At 51.2% G+C, this 14,963-nt stretch overlaps 1 protein-coding gene across 1 annotated transcript in view; it reads right to left on the bottom strand.

Moving 5' to 3' along the window:
• The window catches only part of SEC24D (SEC24 homolog D, COPII coat complex component), a 60,400-nt gene that overhangs the window by 28,189 nt on the left and 17,248 nt on the right, over positions 1-14,963 (bottom strand). Inside the window, exon 8 of the mRNA XM_066384370.1 lies at positions 14,211-14,338. Within this exon, the coding sequence (XP_066240467.1) occupies positions 14,211-14,338 (128 nt within the window). The remainder of the gene's footprint in view (positions 1-14,210; positions 14,339-14,963) is intronic.

Raw genomic sequence — 14,963 nt, forward strand, 5'->3', positions numbered from 1 at the left:
ACATAAAAGCATGGCACTAACACTAGCAAGAGGTTATGTTAAAAATGTCCTCAAGACCTTGTAGCACATATTTTGCCAAGTTCTGTTCATTTGCTGCAGATAAAGAAGGGAATGGGGCCTGACTTCAAGAGCTCTGGTGCACGTATTGGTGTGCAGCTGGGCCCGCTCCCGCCAAGCATGCGCAGCGTTTCTGGGAAATGCAGCCCTCTGCGGAGCTCCGAGGGCATTCGCTGGTTCCCGCAAGGAGGCTGACGGTGGCCCGTGCAAAATGTTCCTCGCAGGACTCTGTGCAGTGGGCTGGACGTGCTCTGCCAGGCCCGAAAAAATGAAAATTTCAACTGCTTCGTCCTCGTAAACGTGCGTGAAGCCATCACACATCTTCTATTTGCCGCGTGAACATGGAAGAGCTCAGTGTTGGGCGTCTGCCATGTTTCTCCCCCCCCCCCCCCGGCCCGCTTCCAGCAGAAAGCCACAAGCCTCTCTCTCCTTGTTTATAGAAGTTTCCTTAAAGATAGGACTCCTGGGAAGGCTTAGAATTACAGGATCTGGTGCATTAGCTACGTTTTTCTTTGAAGAAAAGAATGCACATATAAGCAGACTGCTTTATGGGGAAGAACAGGAGGAAGCTGGCCATAGGGTGGCAGCAGGGACGGTCCGAAGGCCGTTTTCTGCTCATAGAAAACCCAGAGGTTGTTTGTCCCCACCCAGCTGCTCAAGGTGATGCTGTGTGAAAACTAACCACTGCTCAGGGTTCACAAAGGAGTTGAAGTGTCAGAGCAGGAATAAAACAAAACAAAACAAACAAAAAAAACCAGCTTTAGGATAATGCATGAAAGATTCAAGGGAAGGATTTTTCAAAATTCAGAATTGCTCCCCAATGCCTAGCGTCCCGCCCCATCTTGCCGAGAGGAATCCCAAATGGATTGGTCTTTCTTGCTTCTCTCCTCTGAGCCCCGCCGGGGCTGTGTGCTAGGGGCCACACAGAGCACCGTGCCTGGCACAGAGGGGTTGGAGAAGTAGTGACTGTCATCTGCCTACACAGAATGACTGTCCTCTCTCAAACCCCCTCAGTTCAGGACAGAGCATTGTCTAATAGGACACGGGTTTTGAGTTTCTAAAGGCTTTTGTTTATACAAACACTTAACTTAGCTAACTTGTTATTGTAGAAATGATCTAGACTAGAGTGTGGGGAATCCTCTCAAGAGTTCCCATGCAATCTGACAGAAGCTGAGAAGTGCAGATTTTTAAAACATTGTGGGAATCTGATTAACATACACATGTATGTTCAGGTATTGACAGAGACACTTTTCCATGTAGACCTTGTGTCAGAAAGGCGTAAAGTGGTCCCTGCTCTCTTTAGCAGGGACTGAGAAGACGCCATCTGTGGGATGACAGGGAGCAGGAGAAAAGATGTAGATACAACAAGGGGGTCTTGGGGCAGCGAATGGAGAAGGAGAGTCTGAAGTCAAAGATGAGAACCCTGCCTCGGGCTGCCATCCGTCCCACAGGGGAGCGCCCAGGCCGGAGACGCCTTCAAGAGTCAAAGTGGGAAGGGAGGCTGCTATTCACACGTACTGCAGTCAGGTCTACTTCTCTTGCCCTTTTGTTTTCAGAGGTCCAAGGCTACCAGCAGTGCCCCCAGAGACTTTAGAGAAAAGATAAGATGCAATTCTCTGCTAGACAAAGGCAAGGCAAGACAGGCAGAATTAACCTTGTTTTTACTGACAGGAAGCACTTGTGGGCGGGCCCCACCTCAAATCACTGTGAAACTGTCGCCTCTAACATGTCCACATTCATTCTGGTCCTGGCAGATTCAGACTTGCAGACGGAATGAAAGGCTCCCCGCAAGCCGGGGTCCGGTGACAGCTGCGTCCAGGCTGTGAGGCACACTCACATTTTTTGCATCAGCCCCCTTTTGGAAACGGGGTGATAGATAGGTAAGTAAGGTCTTCAGACAATGGAGGTGACAGCAAAGAATGTTAAAAGCTTTCTCAGTGTTGACGTTTTTCTCGTGGGCTGTGGACAAGGGTAAGGTGACACCATCCTGTCCATCCCGCAGGCCCTGCGGGAAGCCGAGTCCTCCCTGCCCACCCCCGACGCTGCCCCCCCCCACATACCACAGCGGCACGCTGCTCAGACGGCTCCTGTCCTCTCCTCTGAGTGCATCTCCAGTGTGCGCTGTGCTCAATGAAATCCCCCCCCCACCGAGTCCTGTCTCCCCCTGAGCAAGCACATTAGGTCACAGTGACTTCAGAAATACTTTCACATTCTGTCACTGTGCTGAGAAATGTGCTTCACTCTTCCGGCCTCGGTGCCCTCCTGAAGGCTCCTGCCTTTCTGTCCTCACAGGCGGACAGTGACAGAGTGGAACACAGGGTCCAGCCCTGCCGTGGCCATCATGGTTCTGGCCCCGCGCGGCGTGAGTTCACCCAGCATGGACAACGGGGAGCTGAGGAGAGGCGCACAACGCCCCATCGGATCCTGTGCTCATTTTTAGATTACCAGGGCTTGGCCGAGTCTGTGTCGGCATTAATTTTAATTAAGATGCGCTAATTGAATAAAATGCCTTTCTTTGTGTGTGTATAATTACATTATGGTCAGTCTGGAACCACAAGCCAGAGACAGTTCACTGAGAAATGGGCTCAGTGTGAAAAGATTTCACAACAAAGCAAAACCAAACATTTTGGGCTATCTTCCCACATGAATGAGCAGACGGCAAGACGGCTTGATCAGTGGTTCCCTGGCACTAACGATACAACTGTTCAAGCTTTCTCTTTTCAATATATTATTGGCTTTCCACGTCTTCCTGCCATTCTCCCAGGTAGCCTGATATGCGTGCAGTCGGTCATGAGCCCATCGTCCAAAAAGGCACTGGTCAGAGCCACACGCAGAGCTACGACCAGAGGCCCCAGCACGCTGCCATTAACAAGCTCTCTTTGGCGCAGAGGTGACGTCTTCTCCTCACAGAGAGGACTTTCAGGGCAAGCACAGACGCTCGAAGCCAACGGGCACAGCGCACAAAGACCCCGCGTGGAGGGCTATTATGAAGTGTGCAACCAGTGTGTTTTTGTTTGGGCCACTACACAACTAAGAACACATACAAGTCTTGCCATGTAGCCTGAGTTTTGAGACGGGATGAGGAATGAAGGCCGCGCTGGGCAGCTGACCACTAGGTGGTGCTGAGAAAATGAAAATGAAAGCCACACTCTGTCCCCGGTCAGGAAACGCCGGAGAAGATGGTACCCTGTTCATCTGGTGTGACTTCAGCAGCCTGTCACCGAAGGGCTCAGCTGCTGCCATCCCAAAACTAAGAAACCCACACTCTTCTTAAAAAAAACCTTTGATCACGGTTAAAAAACGTTCTGGGTAAAACAAAATTAGGTTAAACAACATGATGTACAGGCTCTTAAGGATAACTTGTGTAGAAATTACAGAATGCAGCAAGCTACTGAAGAGAACAGACAAGAAAACCTACTCAGCGTGTCTAACTCTCTGCCCACTCTCCTGCACTGGCTGTGGGGACACCAAGGCCCATGGGGGAGGCAGCCCAGAGCCCGGCAGTGACCTCAGACATGTCTGCTCAGGTTGAGAATACACGCTCTGCGTTTTCTAATGTGCATGTCTTCTCCCTTCTCACTCATCTGTCACGTGCTTCATTAGCACCTCCAGGAGCGCAACCAGTGTCCCGTGACAATGCTGCCCCCACATGTCCAGGACTCCACTCAGCGCCTCCCCCTGCACTGCAGCAGGTGATGGTAGAGAGGTCTCAGACACTGTGCTTCCTGCGTCAGCTCAGCATGCCACAAATGTGGCAGCCCCCACCCCCCAGAAAAGACACATCAACGCCGCTGCTGTCCCCAGGGCCTCATGGCCTGCGCCCGCTCCGGCAGCCAGGGTTCATGTCAGGGGGTCCGCCACGCCACAAAGCCTGCACCTGCAGCCAGAGGGCTGCCCGCTTCCCGGGTCCCCCTGGGAGGAGGTCAGGGAGTCCTCTGGGTGAACTGGGGGACAGAGGTCTGACAATGGTATGTGAAACAATAACCCATAACCTGCGAGGCACCAGCACCCTTCAAAAATGTCGATCACCCAGACTCCCAGGCACGCAGCAGACAGGCGGCAGATTCCAGGGATTATGCCCAGCAGGGAAAAGGAGAGGGGTGGGGACGCTGCCCGTACTACAGATGTTTCCATCAGCAGGAGAGCGGGCAGCTTGCGGGGCTCTGTTTTTAGCTTTCCACATTAGGACGCCCGTCAGCCTCCGCAGACAGAAAGGGAGATGAGGGCCACGGCTGCTGGCTGCTCGCTGCTCACGTGGCCTCTAAGATACAGCGCTGTTTTGCTTGACCTTCTAAATGAAATAAGCATGGCACAAAGAAGGTTTTCTGAAGGCCCTTTAAACATCATCGAACACACCTTCTAGAAAGAAACATGTTGTATTCGCTCAAAGAACAGATTTCTGTTTTTCAAGAATGTTTTCGCCCTGGCCGGTTGGCTCAGCGGTAGAGCGTCGGCCTAGCGTGCGGGGGACCCGGATTCGATTCCCGGCCAGGGCACACAGGAGAAGCGCCCATTTGCTTCTCCACCCCTCCGCCGCGCTTTCCTCTCTGTCTCTCTCTTCCCCTCCCGCAGCCAAGGCTCCATTGGAGCAAACATGGCCCGGGCGCTGGGGATGGCTCCTTGGCCTCTGCCTCAGGCGCTAGAGTGGCTCTCGTCGCAACATGGCGACGCCCAGGATGGGCAGAGCATCGCCCCCTGGTGGGCAGAGCGTCGCCCCATGGTGGGCGTGCCGGGTGGATCCCGGTCGGGCGCATGCGGGAGTCTGTCTGACTGTCTCTCCCTGTTTCCAGCTTCAGAAAAATGAAAAAAAAAAAAAAAAAAAGAGTTAAAAAAAAAAAAATTTAAAAGAATGTTTTCAGTTGGCCCTTGTTAATTTAAAACACTGCATTCTCATGTGTCCAGAGCACTAACCCCTGGCTATGCTGAGTGTCTGTGGCACTTGGGAGACAATCTCCCAGTTTTTGTCTTCAACACTGCTGTTCCAGTCTGTTCTTGTTAAATTGTATCTAGTCAATAAGGGCTTCCCTCCCACACTACTGTTCCAATCTGTTCTTGTTAAACTGTATCTAGTCAATAAGGACTTCTCTCAGAGAAGAGATGGGAAGTGACGGAGTCACATGTCCCAGGCAGAGATGCCATGTCAATCAGTGGGACCCTGACACAGGAGGAAAGCCTGAGGTGTGCTGGTGGCCGGTGGCAGGGAGGCACGCCCACCGAGACGCTGGAGAGGAAGAGGAGGCTGGGCGATTGACTGCGGACAGTTCCACGTTGGGCACGGTGGCGGGTCCTGACTAGCCGGGTCTCTCTCCGTCTCTGTCTCTCCCTCCTCAAATCAGCTGTTCACTGCATGGTAACAATTCTGATGGAAGACTGGTTAAAAGATTTCACATTTCACTAAACTAAAACAGTATCTTTGGGGAAAATGGTATATTTGATACATGATCTAAAATCTGCTTAAAATTTGTAAATTCTGGCATATATTTTACAATTACCATGAGAAATTTTTAGAATTTCTATTTGTTGCATGATCACCTATATTTTATTCAATTCCTATAACTCTTTTAAAAACAATCGCAGAAGATATTTAAACATTAGCTCTATTTTTTACCTGAAATTTCTACCTATAAGGATTCGCCCCCTGACAGCATAGGTAAACTGAGCCTCACCCCGGTCCCCAGTTTGATTGGCTGACAAGAGGAGGAGAGAGGGAGGAGAGGAGGGAAGAACTGAAGTCTAAGAGTCTGAATGAAAAGTATAGGAAAGAAGAAAGAAAACAGGGAAGTCGGTCTGGACCTGAGGACACCGGCCAGCTTCTGTCACCAAGGATCAGGCCTGGATGTGAAGAATCCTGATACGCTACGTTCATCCCAGAACAAGTACAAACGATGACAGCTCGTCTTCCCTTGGCATGAACAGCAAGTGCGCTATGGCCAACCCAGCCTTGTCCATTCCCAGTGGGGGGCCAAGGGGGCCTGGGCACCTGAGTCTCAGAAAGGACCCACAGCCCCAGAAGGTTACATATGCATCAGGCAGGGAGGAGCACAAGTGACGTCAGTGTGCTCAGTAGCACCTAGTTCATGACTAAATGATACTTAAGCAAACGTGGCCTGTTTGGACCGCTATGCAGAAGCGTCTCAAGTTATGGGTCTATCTGCGAAGCTCAGCTGGTTGCCAGCGTGGGTTATCTGGGTGGAACGCCACTGCTCTGCAGGCAACCACAGCCAGGAGTTCCGTGGCTGAGAGATGCTTCCCCACGTTCCTCTGAAGCCGTGACCCTGAGAGCTCACCTTTCACCTGAGAACTAAATTTTGTTTATAATCATGGCCCCTTGCAGAAGGCACACCTAATTACTGTAAGAATGCAGTGTTCCACAGAAGATGAGATCTCTTCTACACTTAACAACCCTACAAATCGCTGTGGCCCCTGGTGCAGTGGGCAGAGCGTCCCGAAGTACCAAGCTCACCGACGCGAGCCCAGGTCAGGGCACAGCCCACGAGACCTGAGCAGGGCACATATGAGGAGCACAACCAAGTAGAACAATGAGTTGATGATGCTTCTCCCTCCCCCCACCTTCTTCTCTCTCCATCCCCCACCTCCCTCCCTCTCCCTCCCCCCACTTTCCTCTCTCTCCCTCTCCCCCACCTCCCTCCCTCTCCCTCTCCACCACCTCCCTCCCTCTCCTTCCCCCCACCTTCCTCCCTCTCCCTCTCCCCCACCTTCTTCCCTCTCTCTCCCTCTCCCCCACCTCCCTCCCTCTCTCTCCCCCACCTCCCTCTCTCTCCCTCTCCCCCACCTCCCTCCCTCTCTCTCCCCCACCTCCCTCCCTCTCCCTCCCCCCACCTCCCTCCCCCCACCTCCCTCCCTCTCCCTCCCCCACCTCCCTCCCTCTCCATCCCCCACCTCCCTCCCTCTCCATCCCCCCACCTCCCTCCCTCTCCATCCCCCCACCTCCCTCCCTCTCCATCCCCCCACCTCCCTCCCTCTCCATCCCCCCACCTCCCTCCCTCTCCATCCCCCCACCTCCCTCCCTCTCCCTCTCTACCACCTCTCTCCCTCTCCCTCTCTACCACCTTCCCTCTTTCAGAAAAACAAACAAACAAACAAAAACTCACTATGAATCAAGTTTCTTCCTTCCATAACAAAATCACTGACAGTTTTCTGTCCCTCAAAGGAAAGCTGTAAAATACTCTAAAGATGAAAGGGTTAAAGATAATAAACCTGGAAGGCCTGTCAGGCTAAATCTGCCCTCCATTTCTCTGCTTCTTCAAGTGGCTGTAAAAACACAGGTCAAATCCTTTCTCAACCCTGCAGGAGGCAAGCCTGTTTGCAGGACATCTGTGTGGTTGGCCACCCCACCTGCAATCTGACCTGAGAGCCAGTCCCGCCTCCCACAGGTGGCCCACGCCCACCTGCTCGCCCCCTCCCCTTCCCCTCTCCTCTGGGTAACTCCCTCCTCCCCAGCCTCCGCTTTGCCCCCCCCCCCCCCCCGAGGGACAGAGGGACCAGGGCCGAGACCCTGCCTGTCTGCTCAAGGACCAGATGCATCTGGGTACCAGGAACAGTCTCCAGCACCGGCCGAGAGAGCTATCCATATCTGCCAAGTTGAATCCTTGTTAGCAGAGGACAGAATGCACACAGTACTAGCCCTTCAGGAACGTGGACCCTGCTTAAAAACGATCAGACCCAACGACGATGTGTTACCGCAGTCTAGGCTGTGGTGGGCGCGACCATTTCAAGAAATCCCTAAATCCAGGCGTGACGATACAGTAATAAAACCGAAGGTGTAAATAAGTCTAACAGACAAGTCATGTGACCATTTCCCTGTTCGGAGCAGACCTCCAGGGACGCTGCACACTTGTTCAAGCCATCTAAAGCTGTTCACAGAACTGCATCCAGAGGGGGACACGCAGGCCTCCAGTACCTGCAGCGCTGTACACGGCCCCACTGCCAGTCACCACCCTGGGGGCCGCTCCAAGTGATATAGCAAACCATCTTTTGTGACTTCCCTTGATTTGGGCAAAGAGCCAAAAGCCATTTGGAGGGAAGGCTGGAAAATAGGGTTAAAAAAAGTTGAGGAAAAATTTTAATTAAAACAATATGTGACCAATTCAAAAGCATCTGGAGAAATGAATATACCAGGGATCCCCAAACTACGGCCCGCGGGCCACATGCAGCCCCCTGAGGCCATTTATTCAGCCCCCACTCCACTTCCAGAAGGGGCATGTCTTTCATTGGTAGTCAGTGAGAGAAGCAGATTGACCATCTCATTAGCCAAAAGCAGGCCCATAGCCTGACCAGGTGGTGGCACAGTGGATAGAGTGTCGGACTGGGATGCAGAAGGACCCAGGTTCGAGACCCCGAGGTCGCCAGCTTGAGCGCGGGCTCATCTGGCTTGAGCAAAGAGCTCACCAGCTTGGACCCAAGGTCGCTGGCTCCAGCAGGGGGTTACTTGGTCTGCTGAAGGCCCACGGTCAAGGCACATGTGAGAAAGCAATCAATGAACAACTAAGAAGTCGCAACACGCAACGAGAAACTGATGATTGATGCTTCTCATCTCTCTCCGTTCCTGTCTGTCTGTCCCTATCTCTGCCTCTGTAAAAAAAAAAAAAAAAAAAAAAGCAGGCCCATAGTTCCCATTGAAATACTGGTCAGTTTGTTGATTTAAATTTACTTGTTCTTTAATTTAAATATTGTATTTGTTCCCGTTTTGTTTTTTTACTTTAAAATAAGATATGTGCAATGTGCAAAGGGATTTGTTCATAGCTTTCTTTTTACAGTCTGGCCCTCCAACGGTCTGAGGGACAGTGATCTGGCCCCCCGTGTAAAAAGTTTGGGGACCCCTGGAATATACTTACATACTCATATATATCAACACTAAGCTGGAAAGAAAGGGACAATGACTTCTCATCAAAAATAAAAAAATAAAAACTGATAGGTATGAGCTGATACCCACTTTCTACCCTTTTCCTTTAAGGAAGTAGAAATGTAGACAAAATTATGTTTGAAGTAATTTGATAAGGGTTCTTCAAAACTTTTTAAGCCACACAGGACAAGAGAGTATGAAAATTCAATCTCTCTCCCACATTCCAGTCCACAGCAACTCAGTTCACCAGCAACATGGTTCCACTCAGGGTTAAGAGACGTGGTCTTTGGGGTGGGTCAGTCCCTGGTGTTGGCATTTTATAACTAGGACTTTCCAGTTTTACTTGCATTTTGCAGAAATATTATTCAAGAAAGCCAATGACAACCTTATTGTCTGAAACAATGAATGACATTGTTTCATCAAAGATTTTAATCTTTTGGACATATCTGTCCCAAACATCCTTCCCTTTCTCTCTATAACATTTATAGTGTGGTGATATTAAAAGAAAGACACTGGAGGGGAGACTAAAAGTGGAAATAGGCTAAGCATATGCTGACCCTCACTGTCAGAGAATTCTTTGACCAACTGTCACCCCACTCGGCACAGCTGTCTCTCTGGCCGCCAGTCTTCAAATGGCTACTTTTCATAAGAACATGTGTGTAGTAAATAAAAAGTTTTCTTTGATACACAACATGGAAATTCAAATAACTGTCAGATGCCTAGACACATGACTCAGAAATGCAGGTCCAGCCTGCGCCTGGCCACAGGAGTGCCTGTCCCCTGTCTACCGTGTGACGCATCAGTGTCAGATACAGCACTCGTACACAGTAGATGCTCAGTAAATGCTCGCTCAGAGATCCCAACAGTGGTAATCCAATCAGATTACTCGTCATCAAAATTCTCGTTTACTTCTATATACAGATGACATTGTGCAAAGAAAGTATCAAATGTGTATGCAGCACAAAAATGTCCCGGGAACTGCGTGAGGTCTTGGGCAGGTAACAGCTGTCCCTACCCACACGCACAGGACCTAGTGGGAGAAAGACACAAACACACAAACACAAAATTGCCAACTGTGATGAAATTGTCCAAAGTGTGAATATTTATTTTAAAGAAAATGCAAAATTAAATTAAGTGTAATCTTCAATCCCCTGAACTGGAAACCTATCACCTCTACCCGAGTTCCTAAAATACAGCATCAGAGATAAAGCAGTGGTTACAGAAGGGCTGACAAGCTAGCCGATTACCTATGATGACCAAGTATTTCATAGTTAATCATGTCAAATGTGGCAGTGGGCTTCACTTAAAACATACAAATATTAAAATTTACAGTAAGGAGTACAAAATGCTACACCATGAGGGCAGGTATGTGCTCTGTGACAGCACATCTCCATGCAAACGGCCTCAGGGGGTTCCTGGCCATCACCGCATGGTTTAGGTTTGTTTTACTGGCCTCTTTTTTTGTGTGTATTTTTTTTTTCCTGAAGTTGGAAATGGGGAGGCAGTCAGACTCCCGCACGCGCCCGACTGGGATCCACCTGGTATGCCCACCAGGGGGCGATGCTCTGCCCATCTGGGGTGTTGCTCTGTTGCAACCAGAGCCATTCTAGCACCTGAGGCAGAGGCCACAGAGCCATCCTCAGCACCCAGGCCAACGTTGCTCCAATGGAGCCTTGGCTGCGGGAGGGGAAGAGAGAGACAGAGAGGAAGGAGAGGGGGAGGGGTGGAGAAGCAGATGGGCACTTCTCCTGTGTGCCCTGGCCGGGAATCGAACCCGGGACTCCTGCACGCCAGGCCAACGCTCTACCACTGAGCCAACCGGCGTTAAAGCAGGACGACATGCTTTTAAAAGCTTCTGTTAAACAACAGAACCAACTTTAAAAAAGAAAATTGTAATATACTAAATAAATCCTTTGGATAGATGCCAAACCAGAGAATCTTTAAGGATATATTTTTCTAAATTGCAGTTATGATGGCAATATCAGTCAGATACAGAATAAAATCCTAAAATTTTACCATACGTAAAAGTAAGCAAGTCATTTACTGTAGATTAAAACATTACTGATAAGGAATAGTATTCGTGCTATCATCTTCAAGAAAGATACTTTAAAATCTACTTCCTTTGATTGTAGGTTATGAGTATCCAAAAGTAGCATGCTCCTCGTTTCCATTATGAACTAGAATTGTTTAGTTTCTGGTTTCTGGCTTCAGCACTTAAAGAAACGACGGTGTGTTTATGGGTCTGTGGAGGAATGAGAAGCTATCGGCATAGAACACGCTACGTCTGTGGGTTTGAGGAGGTGCCCACGGAGAGACGTCAGAAAGGCACCGCACACAGGGCGGCGGGGAGGAGGCCAGGGATGGGTGGGGGTCTTCGCATCCTGAGGCAGGGGTACACCTCGGCATGGGAGGACTGGGCATGGGACGCCTGGGCTGGAATCCTGGCTGTTACTGATCGCTGTTGACCATAACGTGCTAACTCTGTGCCTCGGTTTCCTTACATCTGAAGTGGGGTAACAGGTCGATGTGGGGATTAAATAACTGAAAATACGTTAAAGACTCGTCACTGAGCTCACGAAGAGCCTGTAAGCTGTGACCACTGTTCCAGGTAACGGTCAGCCTTTGGAGGGACAGGGAGTCTGAAGGGAGCGGAGAGGCGAGGAGAGAGGTCCCCAACTCCAAGCCTTCACAAACCCAAATAGGACATATCGGGAAAATCACCGAGTGACTGAAACGTTCCTGCCTATGAGGCAGGAACAAACACACCAGGAGGGAGTCAAGGAGACCGCAGAGGAGAGAGTGTCACGAAGGCCCCATGTGGGGTGACAGGCTTCACCCACCAGCCCACTGAGGAGCAGTGAGGGACCCCAACCCTCGCACTCCCCATGCTGAGGTCCCATGAGATGCCCAGAGAGGAGGCAGAGAGCAACACTACATGATGGCCACACAAAACAAAGTCCATGTGTGAAGTCACATAGGGCAGCGGGGGTGGGAGCACGGCCCACATCCACGTCTGCCCTACAGGATGGCCCGACCACAGGGGACGCCTCATATAGTGATAAAACTTTCACTTTCAGAAAATGACATTTAGCACAAGACAAAACACAACGTCTGATAATGACGAGTGGCATGCACGTGAGTGTGACACATTTGTTCAATGGCACAGATACCAAAATGAAAATATTGCTCATGGTGACGGCCATCAGAGCCACTAAAGTAGAAAAACGACAACAGCCAAGGCTGAGGAGCAGGCAGAGCAGCCGATGCTGACAGCACATGGGGAGGGCTGTGAATGGTGTGGCCACCCTGAAAAACGACAGACCTGAACAAGCAGGCACCCAGGAGCCAGCAATCCACGTGCAGGTGCTAACGCGAGAGAGATGAATGTAGGAACATGGGGCCACTGAGAGACCTGTGCAAGGAAAGCTGTCACACAAGCCTCATTCACAACGGCCAGAACTAGAGGTGACCCCGTGGCCTACCCGTGAAAGGGCAGGTAAGCCAGCAGAGCTGCACAGGGAGACATAGCAGTGAGCAAGGATGAAACCGCTGTGCACACAGCACCACGATGCTCTTGAGGACGCCGTGCGGAGTGCTAGCAGCTCACGCAGAGCGCCTGCACCTGGCGCCTCCAACATGAAGACCTAAGACAGGAGCCAGCTTCACGATGGGGCAGTCAGGACGCTGGCAACCGGAGGAGGGGGTACACGAAGGGTGGGATGCTGACCAGGATAGCAGGCGGCAACAGGCACGTCTCACGTCTTTATCGGGGCTCGGGTCACAAGGGCATATGCCTCTGTCATACTTCAATGAAATATTTACTCTAGACAGCAACACCTCACTGTATGTGAGTGTCACCTGAGGAGGACATCAGCCTGGTCACAGGGGTGCTGTGGGAGTGCTCCGAGGGACGGAGCTGTTATCTGCGAGAAGAGACAGACTGAGGGACAGATGAGTTGACATGTGATCAAACAGGTACAGCCTAATGTTAATGGCAGAACCTAGTGGCAGGTACACAGGTATTCACTGGAAATTTTTCAACTTTTCTGCATGTTTGAAAGTTTTCATCATAAGTAGCTAATCTAACTAGCTATTTTCAATGTCTTATTACGAAACACACACAGACGTCACATACGCAAGGACCTCTCTGCCATCCCACACGCTCTGCTTACCTTGCTGAGACAGTGACTTTAAAGAGGAGTTTATAGCACCACGTTATCTGGGCCAGTCACGTAAGAGACCAAGCCTGAACAGTGAACACGTGTCTGCAGGCGAGAATGGCTTCTAGAACAGCCCAGTGGCTCTTCCATGCCCAGGCCACCCTACCTCCAAGGAGGGGCAGCAGCCGTCCACCACCCTCACGAGGGAGTCAGCGCCATCTCAAAGGGGAAGAAAGCTACCCTCTCTTCTCTCTGGTCACCGCTCCCCCTGCCCCACGCCCCAGCACCCCGCAGCAGCAGCAGGGCCAGCCCAAGATGGGCACTAACCCACTCTTGCCCAGCGGCCCCGCCTCCTGCTCAGGGCTACCAGTCCACAGGAGACCAGCTGGCCCCCGGGGATCGGCTCAGCCCCGCAGCGCCTCACACAGGGCAGGGGGCCTGGGCTGGGTTCTGGACAGAGCTCCAGCGGCAGTGAAGCTGTTCTCACCTCCCACCAGGCCTGCTCCGCTCTAGCGCCTGTGTCTCTGCGTGCAGGTGGCACCGTCACTCGGGAGTACCAGGAGGAACAGCATCCGTGTTGGATGCATGACTGACCACCATACACGCTGAGATCATCCTCGTACCAGGAGCTGTAAGCAGTCACCACTTCTGCCCTTCTTCCCACTCAGCCACACACTGAGTGCATCCTCCTGAGCTGAGCCACACAGACTCGCCTACCCATGCTCTCCAATCCTACTGCATCTGAGCAGGAGCCCGGGGCATCTGGCCCAGCCACTGCTACCGCAGACGCAGGGAGACCGGGGACCTCGGCTCTGTCATCTTCCTTCACCAGCACACCTAGTACCAGGGCCCTGCACGAGGGGCTCAGGGCCTCGCGGGACAGCGTGGCATTTACCTGTCTTGTCCTGGGGCCAGGAAGTGACCCAGCCCTTTGGTGTCGGCACTCAGGATGCCAGAACAGACAGCTTGTCAGACTCGTTTCCCTGACAGACGGAATGACCATGTGCTCCGCATTATACAGATTCCTGTTCTCCATTCACAGCACAGAGGATCTGACGCACAGAGAATAGCGCGGCGAGCCGGTGTTTGGAGCCGGCAGGTCCCAGCACCGCGGTCTCGATCATCCTCACCTCGTTTGGCGGAATCGTGGCGAAGGGCATGATGATGGCGGCCAGGGGAATCTGTGCCTGCTTGGCCATGTCCGACGTGCACGGGAAACAGTACGTGGTGCAGCGAATGTAGCGGGGGCTCGCGTTGCCTGGAACATCAGAGACACACTTCAAATCGGCTGAGACACTCCGATGTCTCTAAGGTGTTTCTGGATAATCACTATCTTATTTGTGAAACACTCTTAATGATTTCATGGGAAAAACCAGTATTGTGCAATTCTACCATCTGTAGCATAGGCACACTGTAATTTCTTGCACAAGACAACACTCTGAATTCTACAAAAATACGAGAGAGACGTGTTAACTGTTTCTTCCCACAAGCGGGTGTCTGACGGCCAATGCGCAGACCTGAGAGCTGGCGGGAGTCGGGGGGGCGGGAGGGGAAATGAAGAGAAGGACAGGACCCGGGAAGCAGGGCAGCCTCCCCACACTGTCTCCCCGCTCCTCTAACGGGACAGCACTCAGAAACCGCGTCATGTCAGCAGGGACACTGTCAACTACAAGTCCATTTGAATGGGGGTTTTTTTAACTTAAAAATTAAATTTAGCAATGAAAATTTTACTTGTAATTGAAAACATTTAAAACTCTCTATTTTTAATAGACACAGGGCTCCCTAACAAGTATCTTTATTTCATGGCACACGTGACTATTGAAATACTGTCCACGGCACAGAAAACACTTTAAGTCATTAGAACAACTACCTGAGACAAACTG

Source organism: Saccopteryx leptura, chromosome 1, assembly GCF_036850995.1.
Source record: "Saccopteryx leptura isolate mSacLep1 chromosome 1, mSacLep1_pri_phased_curated, whole genome shotgun sequence".
NCBI classification, from domain to species: Eukaryota; Metazoa; Chordata; class Mammalia; order Chiroptera; family Emballonuridae; genus Saccopteryx; species Saccopteryx leptura.